The following is a 15,041-nucleotide window of genomic DNA, read 5'->3' as shown; positions in this document are numbered from 1 at the left end:
AATACCAAATAACAGGACCCTATTTGCATAAATTTCCCAAAGGTAAGACCTTGGTAGAAAGAATGTGACTTTAACGCTTATTTTATATTCACAAATTATGAATAGTTTTTTCACNTTATTTAGTCTTTTAACACAAAAGTTGAATAAATTCAATATGAGACATCCTCTACCGCTTTAGCAATTAAATTATTAATATTAAATTGTTTTAACGAAAGTTGAAACGCGTGAAACTTGTTAAAAATAAATCAAACGATAATTTTTAGGAAATATTAATATCTGTAAATATTTTAATTACAGATAACTTTTATTTTAAATGTTATTATTTACTTTGACTAAAATTTTAAGTGTTTATTATTACATTCAATTAATTTTTTTATAATTTATTTATATTTTTCCTTAAAATAAAATGCATTTTCAAATTACTATCGTTATCGTTTTCATTCTCAATTCTTCTAAATTTGTTAGAAGAATTAAGTTATGTAACTTCTTTCGGAATCCATTTTAAAGGAAGTTCTTTGTTAAAGGTACTTATAGTTTTGTTGTGTTTTTTGTTGAAGTTAATATTTGTATTTGTCGATTCATTTTTATTAGTTTTTCTTTCTATAAATCAGAATCTATAAATCATTCCTGCAATTATGTTTGTATGATTTATATTAGCATCTATTTTTGTTCTATAGGTAACTTTGCTATTCACAAAATTTTTGTGTTTCACAATTTTTTTTATATGAATCGTATAAATACTTCTTATAATAGCATCTTTCTATAAAGTAATGTCCTCCTTTAAATTAATTGAGTTAAATTCTGAAATTTCTTTTACTGCTTGCTTTATTATTTTAAATAATCTATCATTAACGTGAATTCAAGATTCCATGATAAATTTTTATTTTTGAAAATTCTTTGCTAAAATAAACATTTAAAGTGAAAAAAAAAGAGTGTAACTTCAATTAGCCAACGATTTTATTTTCAAATCATTTTTCAATTACCACTTTTAAGTTCGTAAGAACGTAAACTTACTGTAACTAGTTATAGAGTAATAAAAAATAGAAAAGTAAAAAATAAGAATATCGTGTATAATCATAATTATTAATAAACATAAATATCTGCAATAATTATTATTAATGAACATGATGGTAACAACATGAATCATGATTAATAATAACAACGTTTTAATATAACAATTAATAATAACAACAATTGTTAATAATTAATAAAATAAAACTATCTCACAAAAATTTATAAAAATAATACTTGCATGCAATAAACTATATGAGGTATAATTTTTCTCGAGCAATAGTTTGTAAATTGTTTCTAATATGAAACTTATTTTAACATATTTCATTTTTAATCTTAAGTTGTTTACTTATGTAACTATATTCAATAGTAATTTTATAAATAATATATATTTCATTTTAACTTGTCTTGTATAAACATTAGCGAATGAAATTTGTAATTTCAAAGTTTAATTTATTATATCTTGTGATTATAGCTAAACCTTGACCTTCTATAGCTAAAGGCAAAGTCTGTAGTAAAACTTCTGTTTACGCTTTACATAATTGTATGTTATAGTAACGCGATCAACTTCAAATTGAATCACAGGCATTTAGTATTATTAGAATATGCGTGAAAATGAACGAATAGTACTTTATTTGCGACAATATTCAATTGAATTCATCTGCTTCAGGTTTAATGGAATTGCATTATTCTGTCGTTGCTGTTACTTCCTGGTCATTTGGTCCTGACAAATAAGATTCAAGGTCGATTTGAAAATCACGTGCTTTGTTAAGTCATCACGGTGGTTATGCAAGTAAATGTTAAAACACGTATAGGTTCTTATGTCATTAGGGAAAAAAAACAAAAATAATTTTGTAAAATATAGGAATACAACTAATGGAATTACCTTTTTTTCCTTTTTCATTTACACCATGTAATGATTTGAAATTGACACCATAAAATCTTCTCTGTAAACGTTTGAACCAAGTGGAACTTTTTTTTCTCCAGAAATAACTATTTTAAGAATACTATTTAAGGACATTGGGTTTCAAAACCAGCTCAATATACGAAACGTATTTTTTGTTCGATTTTTGGGAAAAGCTTCCCTTGCGCTAATTTAATTAAACAGGGACATCTTTCTTTCTTTTTAAAATTTTTTTGTTTAAAAATTTATCTATTTAAAAACTTAATATTTAATGTAAAATTTTTTTCTGAGAAATAATTATTTTAAGAATACTATTTATGGGCCTTTGCTTTCAAAAGCATCTTAAGCTACTCGTTATTCGAAATTAATTTTTTGTTCGATTTTTGGGAATAGCTTCCCTTCCGCCAATTCAATTAACCAAGGTTATCTTTCTTTCTTTTTAAAATTTTTTTGTTAAAAAATTTATCTATTTTAAAACTTAATATTTAATGTAAAAATTTTTCCTGCGAAATAATTATTTTAATAATACTATTTATGGGCATTAGGTTTCAAAAGCATCTCAACCTACTCGTATTCGAAATTTACTTTTTGTTCGATTTTTGGGAATGCTTCCCTTCCGCTAATTCAATTAACCAAGGTTATCTTTCTTTCTTTTTAAAATTTTTTTGTTAAACAATTTATCTATTTAAAAACTTAACATTTAATGTAAAAAAATTTTCTGAGAAATAATTATTTTAAGAATACTATTTATGGGCATTAAGTTTCAAAACCATCTCAACCTACTCGTTATTCGAAACGTACATATTCAAAACGTAAAAATTTAATATTTGTAATAACGATTGTATTTTTTACAAAAAACCATATTAATCAAAATAGATTTTCAATGCATAGAAATGTTTTATTTATTTATTTTTTAAACGTAAATTGAAAACCATTTTATTAAAACGATCTTATACTTTGATCTGTCATAAGCATATACTAGAATTTAAATTTTTGTGATTGAATTATTTTTGGTTTTGATCTTGTTAAATTTTTGAAATTTTTAAAATGAATTATTCAATTATTATCCTCCAACGTCTCATTTTTTAAATTTTTTTTTATATGTTCAGTTAGTTTGCTTCGCCAATTCTATGAACTAGTTAAAGCAGCTATTCCCAAATGGTGTTCCGCCGTTCCCTAGGGTTCCGTTAAAAAGTTGAAAGGGTTCTGAGAGTTAAGATATTTTTTTAAACATTTTTGTTAAAACTTTTTTGAAATCTATAATTATATTTAGATTGATTCAATATTCCATTATTTAACTTATTATTTCGCTTGCCTTTATGAAATTATATTTAAAGTGAAATGTCAAAGCGAGAGAGAAAGGAAATATTTGAAATGCTGCGCTAGAGCACTCAAATATTTATTACAGCTCTCATGCCTGGTGTGCTTATCCAGTGCGCGTAGCGTTTTTAAAAAGTGCTTAAAGGTGCTTATTTTTGATTTTCGTTTTTTTAAAAGCCCTTAAAGGTGCTTTTTTCATTGGGTGTTTTTAAAAAGTGCTTAGTTTTCCCTTTTTCAAAATGAGATTTTTCCTTTACTATGTTGATTTTCCCTTCGAATTCTGCAAAAAGACATAGTTCACATTGTTCTATTCACAATTAATTCAACCCCAATCTATGTCGGCGTATTGTCAGCGTATGAAAACAACATTCGTTTCACATGATTCAAAAATTAATGATTTTTTAAATTTTTTCTTTTCTTTTTCCAATGCCCACCTGAGTTAACATCCGTCAATTCAGGCATTTAGAGGGCGATTTTGTTGGACTCTCTTTCAGGGGTACAATATTAAGTGGGCCAACGTCGCGCTCCCATAGTGAGGACAGATAGTACTGAGAATGAAAGAACATACATGCCTTACCCAGGATTCGAACCCAGAACCTTTCTGATGCAAGGACAGCTCCCTGCCCCCTACACAGGCCGGTCGGCTATTTGACAATTGTCAAAAAGAATGCCAAAAGGTTTTTTTTCTCGACATGACGGTTAAAACAAGGTAAAACCGTAAATTGTCAAAAACTTTCCAACCCTGCCTAATTATGATATTTTTTTAAAGTGCTTAAAAATATTTTTTGAGTGCTTGAAAAGTGCTTAAAAGGTGCGTATTTTTTGTTGAATAATTTGGCTATGCACCTTGTTATCAATTGTTTTCATTCCGCTTCTCTCAAGCAGAATTTTTTAGCGTTTTATCGCCAAATACAATTTATTGTCAATCGAAACTTTGACCACTTTCTATAGGACACAAAAGCTAAAGAAGAAAATAACATAGTTGTGTAAAAATCTTAATGCGCTTAAGATTTTTTAATTTTTTTATTTTATTCTATTATTTAATTTAAATGTTTAAATGAATTATGTGTTTCAAATTTAATTGCTCAAGATGTCCGTCAACTTTAATATAAATGGTTTTGCAATGATCAACAATATCATATAAAAACGTATAAAATAATAATCTTTGTAAATTTTTGAAATATTTTTAGTTAGGATTTAAATAATTCTAAATCTAAAACAGTTAAAAAATTCGGTAAAAAATATGCATGTATGAAGATTTTATACTCAACAGTGCATTTTTAACTATGTACTTAACTACTTCCTGCCTATAAGGTTTGAAATTACCGTGCCTGCAAATTACATTTTACTTAGCTACTATATATAAGTATTGCTTACAATGTTGACAATAAACTTAGTTGTAATAATTTTTCTTGAATATAATGTATACGAGCGAATATATAGGGCTATCGTGTTCTCCTACGTATTAGTTTTTTTCTTCTTCTGTGTACGCTACGTATGTAATGTATAAATAAACTTAAAAGCCGCCCCAGCCTAAAAGTTTTAAGAAATACTTTTTTTTAAAAGTCGTATTGCAATATTAAATTTCTGTTTTCTTTTGAGCTTGAGGTCATTGACTTCAGATTCTAAAGATTTAAAATTTAGTTCGCTTTTCTAACTTTTTATTGAAAAAAAAATAGATATATTTTTTTCCCATTTTCTAACCAATTCTACAGACGACTTTTATCAGAGATCAGTGACCGTCTGCAAGCGATAGTCTCTCAAAGGGGGAGGAACGAGTGTTTTATCTCGTGTCTCTTTTTACTTCAGCCTGAAATAATTATCGATTTTTCTGAAAAGAACTCCACTTTTCTTTTTGGCTGTGCATCTTATGTTTTCTTATCAAGTTAGAAGTGGTTCAATTGTTGCAACGCATCTGGGCACATAAACAATTTTTAATTATGTCGTGCTCGACGGCTATTCATTATGTTCTCAATTTGACACTTGCTCACAATTGGGCGACTTTGCTGATTTAGTTGATTTCAAAAAAGTTGATTTTTTAAAAATGTAATGCTAATTTAAAAAAAAGTATGTCTTTTTAAACACTTTTAGTGAAAAGCTCTTCATTTCTGTTTTTTCGGAATTCTCTGTAAATCGACTTCGAGTACCGATTTTTATGTGCTTTATTGTGTCTCAATTGCACAAGCGTTTAAAAATTAAATTTGCAAGTGGTTGTTAATTATTACCGTTTTGCACAAATTTTGTTTTTCGGAATTCTTTGTATATCGACTTCGAGTACCGATTTTTATGTGCTTTATTGTGTTTCAGTAGCACAAACTTTTAAAAATTAAATTTGTAAGTGGCTATTAATATCTACCGTTTTACACAAATTTTGTTCTTCGGAATTTTCTGTAAATCGACTTCGAGTACCGATTTTTATGTGCTTTATTGTGTCTCAGTTGCACAAGCGCTTAAAAATTAAATTTGTAAGTGGTTATTAATATCTACCGTTTTACACAAATTTCGTTTTTCGGAATTCTCTGTAAATCGACTTCGAGCACCGATTTTTATGTGCTTTATTGTCTCTCAGTTGCACAAGCATTTGAAAATTAAATTTGTAAGTGGTTATTAATATCTACCGTTTTACACAAATTTCGTTTTTTTGTAATTCTCTGTAAATAGATTTCGAGTACCTATTCTTGTGTGCTTAACCATGTCACAGTTTCACAATCGTTTAAAAATGAAATTTCGCCGTTAAATTTCGCCGTTAATTAAAATTCGCCGTTTTGAACGAATTCAAAGTATTGCAGTTATGCGAAACTTCTCGTATTTTAACTAGGCTAGGAATATTTGTTAGACATAGTGGAAATACTAGGAATCTGTGTAACAATAATTTTTTTTAACTTTAATCTTTCTTAACTTAAATTCAGAAGGTATAAAACTATCCTGGAAAATTAACACTTTTCATTGAGTTAATTTTTTTAAAAATTACAAATTTAATGCATTTTTAAATTCATTTGCACAATTTGATATTATGAATATTATCAAATGATATATTATTATGATATATTATTATTTCCAAACTTCTGTCTCTTTGTTTGATTTATGGCAACACTAGCGGAGTACCCGTTCTTTGTACAGGGTGAAAAATAAGTATATAATTAATAAATCAGTACTAAAACACGACAAAATGATGCCCAAAACTGAAAGACATATGCGAACACAATAAATAAATCTGAAATAATTTCAATCTTTTAATATTCATTATTATTTTTTGCTTTCTGATGGTTTTACGTTATTAGATTAAGCAGAAGGCCTTTTTTGTAGTTTATTCCATTAAAATAAAGATGAACTGTATTCAGTATCCTTTGGCAGGATGCTTTTGATTGAGGCTAACTCATGATAGTTAAAATTTGTCAGAATCAAGGGTTCACCTGTTCTTATCTATTTTGAAGCACATTATTTATATCTCTTATCTATTTTGAAAACTGCACATTGCCTGTGCAGTTTTAATAGCTACCAAATACAATGATATAATACCTAGTACCTAATTTACTACATTTGGTACTTATTAAAATTGGACCAATTACCACAATACCAGTGGTGCTTATTATTAAAATTAATTTATCATCATTGGCATTAGTAATAAAGTGATTTCTTACGTTTCTCTTTAACGAATTAGTAACATTTCTTTTTTAATTTTGCTTTTTACTTCATAGCTAAATTTTTTGTTTCAATTAGTACCTATTACAAATATTAGTTAAGCATCGTTGGCATCAATAAGGGCATGGTGTTTCTTACTCTTCTCCTTAAACGGATTAGTACCATTTCATCATTAATTTTGCTTTTTAGCACACAGCTTTTTTTTAAAATTTCAATCCGTATTAATTTCCAAAATTAATTAAACATCATTGACGCCTATAATAAAGTGGTGTTTATTTATGATTCTCCTAAATAACGAAGTACCTTTTCTCCATAAATTTTGCTTTTAAGAGCATACCTTATTTTTTTAAATTTCAATTGTAACGTATTACCAAAATTAATTAAGCATCATTGGCGTCAATATTAGCACGGCGATTGAGTAATAGTATGGCAGCGTATGCTTCTTCGAAATGAACTAGCTCTATTTTTCATTAATGTTGCTTTTTAGTTTATAACTTATTTTCTTATTTCAATAGTAACCATTACCAAAATTTATCAAACTGTTCGGTTTACTGTTTTCTTCTTCTTTATTGTCGACTTCAGCGCCTATCCGGCGAAATGGATAAGTATCAGGACTGTGATTTCATCCCATTCGCTATAATTTAATTTCTCAACTTAGTAAAAAAAATTCGCCAAATTTTGTGGAGAGGAACAAAAATAGGAACCCTTTTTAGTAATTCTATATACGACAATAAAAGTTACGAGACAAAAATTACCAGGCACATAAAGTTTTTGTTTGTAACACGTAAAAATGACGGTATGCAAATTTCGGATCATTTGGTTCCGGGCTAAAATCTATACTAGATCATGTTACAAAATAGTCGCAAAAGCTTTGGTGACAACCAGTCAGTGGCACGAAAGAAGAAAAAAAATCACAAAAAAGGGAAAAAAAAAAAAAAAAAAAACTCTTGCCGCTACCGGGCAGAGGCACTTTAGAGCCTTGGCGATTGCAATTGGCGTAATCAATCCAATATGGAGATATCCCCCATATAATAAAAGTTCACCACGGTCAAATATACTGCTGTCCAGCTTACGAAAAAAAAAAAATCTCTCAGCAAACGAGAAACAATCAAAAATTTTCTAAATTTTTTCGATCGGATGCTTTTCCCAAAATAAACTACGTTTTGATTTTCTTTACTTATTTCTCAGAAAAAAGTCTGGAACAATTATAATTTCCCAGAAAACTTCGCGACAGGTCTTTATGCGTGTGGATTTGAACTCGAGGAAGTGGAACTGAGATCTCGAATCTTAAACAACTTATAGGTTATCTTTTTTTTTTTCGATCTGGTTTTTATAGAGTATCCTTTTTTAAAACTCAGATTATAATTTTAGATGAATCATTATAAAATTGAGCTACGAATAAAACTTTGTGTGGTAAATTACTGTGATTCAGATAATGATTGAGCTTTCTAAAATTTCTACCTCATATCCGAGTCATTAGAATCTTTGTTATGAGAAGTTTTACCTCCTGAGGTTGTGAAATTAGTCAAATTAAGGACTTAATTAATAAACATGTTAATTAATATGTAAGTGAATTTGAGAAAATAATGTAAAGAAATGAATGTGTAGAAACATCAGGAACCTGTTTATAAATAACTTATGTATCTATGCAGAGAGAGAGAGAGAGAGAGAAGGACATATATATACACATATATATCCCTCTTCTATTGCTTAGCAGAAACGATATCTTGTATATTTACAATTGACCATAACGTGATCTTAAACTTTTGCTCACGGCTAGTATTGACAAGTGGACTAGAATGACAAATTTCACCATTCTAAGCACCGTGAGCAAAACATTTAACCTGGAAATTGCGAATCTCCACTAAGCGTTTCAGCGAAAGGTATGATCAAATGGTTGTGAGGCAGTGTTTGCTAAATTACTTCATGCTTTTATTTTTTAGAGGCACCTTTTTCTTAATTTATAATTTTTGAGAGGCGTCTTTTTCTTAATTTATAATTTTTTAGAAGATAATTCTTCCTACATGAAAAAAAAAAAAAAAGATTGTGATGTGACTTGTTAAGTGACGTAGGTTGTTAGATGACTTAATTCTTTATACCCTAACAAACATTCACCATAAATCAATAATCAAAGTGATTCAAACTATTTATTTAAATCTCAAATAGAACTATTTTGGTCATTTTTATCATTGATTTGTGATTTAAATCATCATTTAAAAGCACCAATTCAACAACGGTCTATGCTTTTAGTGAATAATGAAAACGATTGGTATCAATCAAAGTAGTTTTTTTAATCTTGTAGTTTACTTTACAAAGTAGTTAATATCAATCAAAGTATTTTTTACTTTGTAGTTTACTTTACAAAGTAGTTAATATTAATCAAAATAGTTTATTTATTTATTTTTATTTTGTCGTTTATTTTACAAAGTAGTTAATATCAACCAAAGTTGTTTTTTTACTTTTCGAATCAATGAAGAATTAAGATGTGCTTAACTAGTTAGTATCAAGTGGTGGTAATTAAAATTCCTTGTGTATACATCAGCTACGATGCTATCGGTGGATCTTGAGGCCAAGAAGGTTAAAAGTTAATTATGTCACCTGGTCTTAATCCGAAGAATTTCAGTGCACATCGAGTCAGGTATGTGCAAAAAAAAAAGATACAAGCCTTGATAATTATGATTCACAAATTACTTTAGTGATGCTAAAGTCTCCAGAGTTGCTTATTTAAATAAAGTCTTAAGGATTTTAAAGTCTTGAATTCATTCGTCATTCTATCTTTTTACCTGATTTATTTTTGCTCACCCCTTTGCATGTTTGCATCTTAGGAAGTTACTCTGCTTTCTTTTACTAACCAAGCAAACTTTTAAGCTTATTTCTTATTTTAATTTTATTGTTTCTCTTTTCTTATGCTGTTCTTAATTCTGCCAACGTTATACTGTGCTTTCGTTTCCTTCTAACTATAATTTTATTCTGCTCAATTACGGTCTAACTGTTGGAAGACATAAGAACAAAGTTACACTGGATATTGTCTTAAATTACAGTGAATATTTTATTTCATACAGGTAGTGTCAATAAGAAAGTTAAATTAATACAATGGCCGGCGAAGGTTTGCCGTCACTTATTTCAGAACTGATGAACAATGAATGCGATGGAGACCGTAATAGAACTAAAGCACAGTTCATGGAACAGTTCACGATTTTAGATACCAAATTAAACCATCTTGTTTGGAAGAATGCTGAAAATTTATCTACAGTTGTCACAAATACCAGTAAAGCTTTGGAGGTTGTGTCTGATTCAAAAATCAAGTGCCAAATGTTGAAAGACAGGATTCTTCGAGCCAAAGAATTGCTGCAGTGTAAAAGAGACGAGATACGAAAGCTGTGGATGGATTCTTTAGAACATACCTATGTTTATAAAATGTTGGCGGAAATCGATAAACTGACTAAAATACCCTGTAAAGTAAATAAGTATTTGCAGGCTAAGCAATATGTCCAAGCAACACAGGTTTTAATGTCGTCTGTCTATCTTGTAGAAGGTAACTTTAAAGAAGTCGAGGCTTTGAGTAATTTAAGGATCGAGTTAAGTGGTCTTAAGGATAAGCTGTATTTGATCTTTAATGAGGAATTGAGACAAGAATTGTATTGGTCATCCTTCCATCGTGTGTTTGACTCATCTCGTGGCGTTATGGATGAAAACTTGACGTATGAAAAAATGTTTTGTGATAAAAGTAAAATTAATGATACTTGTTTGAATAGCTCGTACGTTAAAGTTCTTCTTGAGTGCATTGTTCTATTGCAAAAATGCCCCGAAATGCTTGAATTTCTTAAAGAAAATTGCCAAAATGAGCTCCTTCTCATGGTTCAAAAATTATCCAAGTTCATGTCTGATATAGTTCTAAAATTTGCTGAACAGCCTGCTCTAGAGCTACCTGAACAACAACAGTATAATTTTTTGGTTGATTTGTTGCTGACGGTATTTAGCCATTTTCGGTGCATTGCTTCTAACTATAAGGAATTTCTTAATGTTTTGGATAATGTAGTCTCTATACCTATTGCAGACATGCATATTATCGATGTTTATTCCTGTATTCAAAACGCAATCGAACAGTTTGTGTCTAAATATCTAGAACAACAATCCTTAACTAATTTTTCATCTCTTTTAAAGGTTTCTGTCTTTTCCAGCTCTCAAAATTTAAACGATTTTTTCGAGGTTCACGTGGCGCGAGAGTGTACAACTTTATTTAAATTCTCTAATTCTTTGAGTGGAATGAAAAGATATCAAAAACCAGAGGACGAACAAGTTTTAAAAGCTAATGAGAACAATTTCGATAACACTCTTAAAAACCTTACTTTGGTTTGCAAACCTGCTGTTAGAAATATCACATTGATTTATGCTCCCATGAAACAATTCGCAATGGAAATTGAAGACTTATTGTCTGTTGAGTACGGAAGGCGCTGTCCTTTGAACACTTTTATTTGTGATAGTGTTCATGCCTTACTGGATCAAGTGAGTTCAGAAGTGAACAAGATTCTTGAAAATGCATCTATAAACTTAGAATCGTGGATTATGTGCACCTCGCCGGATTCAGAATTGGATTCTGAAAAGAAAATACTCAGTAGCACACTGGTATTGAATAACAATTTAAAAGAACTTCATTTGCTTGTCGAGAAGTTGCCAGACTATTCAAATCACTTTTTGCACCTCATTTACTATGTAACTTTAGATTATAAAGACATGCTTCAAAAGGCATTTAAAGCTCTGTTTGGCGAAGAACATAACATTTTGAGTGTATCTTGGGCTAAAGATCGTGATATTAGGCGACTTCTCAAATCATTCTCCAATTGGAAACACTTGGAAGAGAGCAAAGATGGTGATGGTATTGCTTTTCCAGAAGAGGTGCGCCTGCGTAACAAAGAAGAATCTCAATTACTAATTCGAAATTTGCATTCAGAAGAACATGGGTCTTGGGAAATAATCGCTGATTATAATACTTTGCTAAATTTAGCAGTTTTACAAGAGAGCTCTCAGTGGTTTTCCGTTCAACTTCTTAATTTCATTGATGGACTCGTCTCTAATTGCAAAGAAGCTGTAAGCAAATCTTCCAATTCCTTTATAGGGTTAAAAAAATTAGTAAAAGAATATGAAGATTTCGCTGACGTGTCTTTACTTGCCTTGCATTTAGAAGTGAGGGCTCATTGCTTCCATTTCCTTTTGCCGCCATCGGAACTCGAAGTCTCCTTTGATGCTTACATTAGCCAAGATTTCGAATCTTGCGTTCGCCAGTTGGTCACAGATCTTGCCAAAATCGACGAAATATTGCACCCGGTATTGACCCCCAAGGAGTTGAAATACATTTTCGAAGGTCTCGGCGAACTTGTCGCAGCAATACTTATACAGAACGTGTCGAATGTCTGTGTACCGAGCGAGAGTTTGATTAAAAGATTCAGTCGGAGTATTTTTAATATTCAATGCTGTTTAAATAGCATCACCTTAACTAGAGAAGTAGCTTTGGAAAAAGCTAGGCGGTACGTGCAACTTTTAGGTTTGACGTGTGAAGATATTTTGAACGAGGTTATGGAAGAGGGTCCGCTGTTCAGCGAAACTGAATATGTCTCACTTTTTCGTATCATTTTGAAGAAGGACGATATATCGGATGATGTATATGCTAGTTATGTTGAAAGATTGAAGAAGGTTTTCAAGACTATTTCTGTAACGATTTAGAGCGAATTGTTTGGTTGATTTAATGATTATGGATTTTTTGATGTTGATAATTTTGGACTGTTGCTTTAAAAACTTGTTAGCATGTTCATTATTTTTCTTTCTTCTGGTTATTTTTTTATTTTATGTCATATTTATTATTTATTAAAATCGATAGTTCCTTTTTTTATGGTTTTCATCTATATATTATTTCAACGAAATTTACATTTTGCTGTGATGCTTCAATGCAAGCCAATAAATTGCTTTGTTAATTTAAATTATTTGACTAAATTGTTTCTAACGCGTAGTTGATTTTGGACTGTTTAAGGAACTTTTTTTTTGAATGGTTGTTTTACATTTTCCATATTGCTTTTCTCTTTTTCAAATTAGTTTTAAGAAATTCCTGTTATTTCTTTTTACCTCTACTTGTTATTTATTTAAATATGATTATTTGTTTTTCTTTTTGACTATCTCTGTCGAAATTAACTATTATGAGAATTTGTTTTGCATTTCTTGTCATTTATATAAATTTTTAAGTGCCTTTCTAGTCATTCTTTATAGATTTTGATTTCCCTTTCGAATTGTATTTCTAGTCGTTTTTTCTATTCTAAATAAAAAGTTGGTTAAAATATATTGAGTTTTGATTATTACTACTTATCTCATATACATACAATTACTCTTTTTTTTCTAAATAAAACTTTTGGAAGAGTTACATTGATTAATAAATGCAATGCATACGGATCTTATTTACCACGAAATCCTATTTTTCAACTTCGTACATTCAGTCAAGGTCTCAAAAACTGCTTATTTTATTTATTTATTTTAAAGAAGATGTATAATAATCTAGTGTAATATTTTTTAAAGATGTATATTTTGTAATTTTTCTTTCCTTAAATTTTTTAATTATTTAGGATAATAGAAGCCCTCGTAAACATAATTTTTACACGTTTAGTGATTGGTTGTCGAAATTGTAAGTTATTTTATAATTTGAATTTGTAGTTTGATAATTTAACTAACTGAACGAATTCAAGAATTTTTATAGTTAATGCTCTAAATGAAATTTTATTTCTAAAGGTACTTGCCAGACTAAATTTTTGCTCGCTCCTATTTTCGCGAAAAAATATAAAATGAAGAATTTTTAAAATATTAAGAAATGTAGTGTAAGAAACTTTTTAGGTGGAAAAAACCATAAAAGGATGTAAAAAAATGGAAACACTTATTTCGCAAAAAAATTATATGTGTTTACATAAAATAAGATTAAAAAGTTATTAAAATAAGTTAAAAGTTATTAAAAATAAGATAAATATCAGAAATGTTTCCATACTTTTAACATTTCATGTCTGTATACAGCTGTCTTTCTACACCAAAATACCCTTTGTTGGGGTCAAAATATACAAAGGTGGTCCATTTATAGAAATTCCGAACAAATCATTTAGCGAATTTTGAATTCCGTGCCCTCGAAATTTAGCCTAAGCTGTGTCTTGATATTCTCATCAGATTTTGCCCGTACGCGCTAACTCAAGGGGAAATATGGAGTGTGATTTGATTTAAAACGAACACATTTAAAAGACAGAAACTTACTTTCTAGCTCTAAAATATTCGGTCGTCAATGGCGAGCTGCAGAGTGCAGATTTTCACGCTTTAAATTAATGTTTATTTAAATTTTATGTTTAAATTGATGTTTATTAACTAATGTTTATTTAAAGCGTGATAATTTTATTTATGTTAATTTCTTTTATTCTGTTGTGTTAATTAGTTATTATAAATTTAATAATTAATACTAGGCTTAAAAGCGGTGGAATTGTTACAATTCTACGATGTGTATTTTATCGAATTTCAGCAATTTTTTTAAAAAAAAACAACAAGAACAATTGTTTAGTGTTTTTCATTATAGTTTTCAAATATTTAATTTTTAAGCGCAAAATATAATCATATCTAACAATCATAAATAGCAATCATATATAACACGGTTACTGCTTCATTTTTAGAGTACTTCTCTAATGTTAGAGTACTTCTCTAGAGTACTTTTTTTAAGAAATTCATTGACTTAAACCACTTTTTTTTTTTAAATTTATTTTTATTCAAATTTTTAGAATTTGATTTTTGTTAAAATATTATGAAAAGTTAAATTATTATATTTCAAAACAGACTAATAAATATATAAAAGAGACTAAACGTGGATAAAAATAACGTTAAACTGTTAAATTATAATTTTCATTTGACTGTATGTAAAATAATTTACTGTTAATAAATGTTTATTTGAATACTTTTTGTGCTTTTAAAACACATTAAACACATAGCATATCCGTAGTTAGTGTTTACCAATATTGAAGAGATTTGTCCTGTCCAGAGAAGCTTGCAATAATTTTTTTTCTTTAATGTATTCTAATCTTAACTAATTTACTCTTCATTGGATATAAAACTGACAAATTGCCTCTGTCCTTAAAATTTTAGGATATTTAGCAAG

At 29.0% G+C, this 15,041-nt stretch overlaps 1 protein-coding gene across 14 annotated transcripts in view; it reads left to right on the top strand.

The window, feature by feature from the left end:
* Positions 1–15,041, top strand: part of LOC107436894 (zinc finger protein rotund) — a 318,292-nt gene that overhangs the window by 67,482 nt on the left and 235,769 nt on the right. For 3 of the 14 annotated variants that reach the window (XM_016051384.3, XM_016051314.3, XM_016051238.3), the window contains exon 2: positions 9,940–13,207. The exons of the other annotated variants lie outside the window; for them this stretch is intronic. In XM_016051384.3, coding sequence (XP_015906870.2) covers positions 9,971–12,598 — 2,628 coding nt within the window. In that variant the 5' untranslated portion in view covers positions 9,940–9,970 and the 3' untranslated portion in view covers positions 12,599–13,207. Of the gene's footprint in view, positions 1–9,939; positions 13,208–15,041 lie in introns of those variants that run through there. 14 annotated transcript variants of the gene reach the window in all.

Source organism: Parasteatoda tepidariorum, chromosome 8 (assembly GCF_043381705.1).
Source record: "Parasteatoda tepidariorum isolate YZ-2023 chromosome 8, CAS_Ptep_4.0, whole genome shotgun sequence".
Classification (NCBI taxonomy): Eukaryota; Metazoa; Arthropoda; class Arachnida; order Araneae; family Theridiidae; genus Parasteatoda; species Parasteatoda tepidariorum.
Note: the sequence above shows the minus strand (reverse complement) of the source record. Positions and strands in the feature narration are given on the sequence as shown.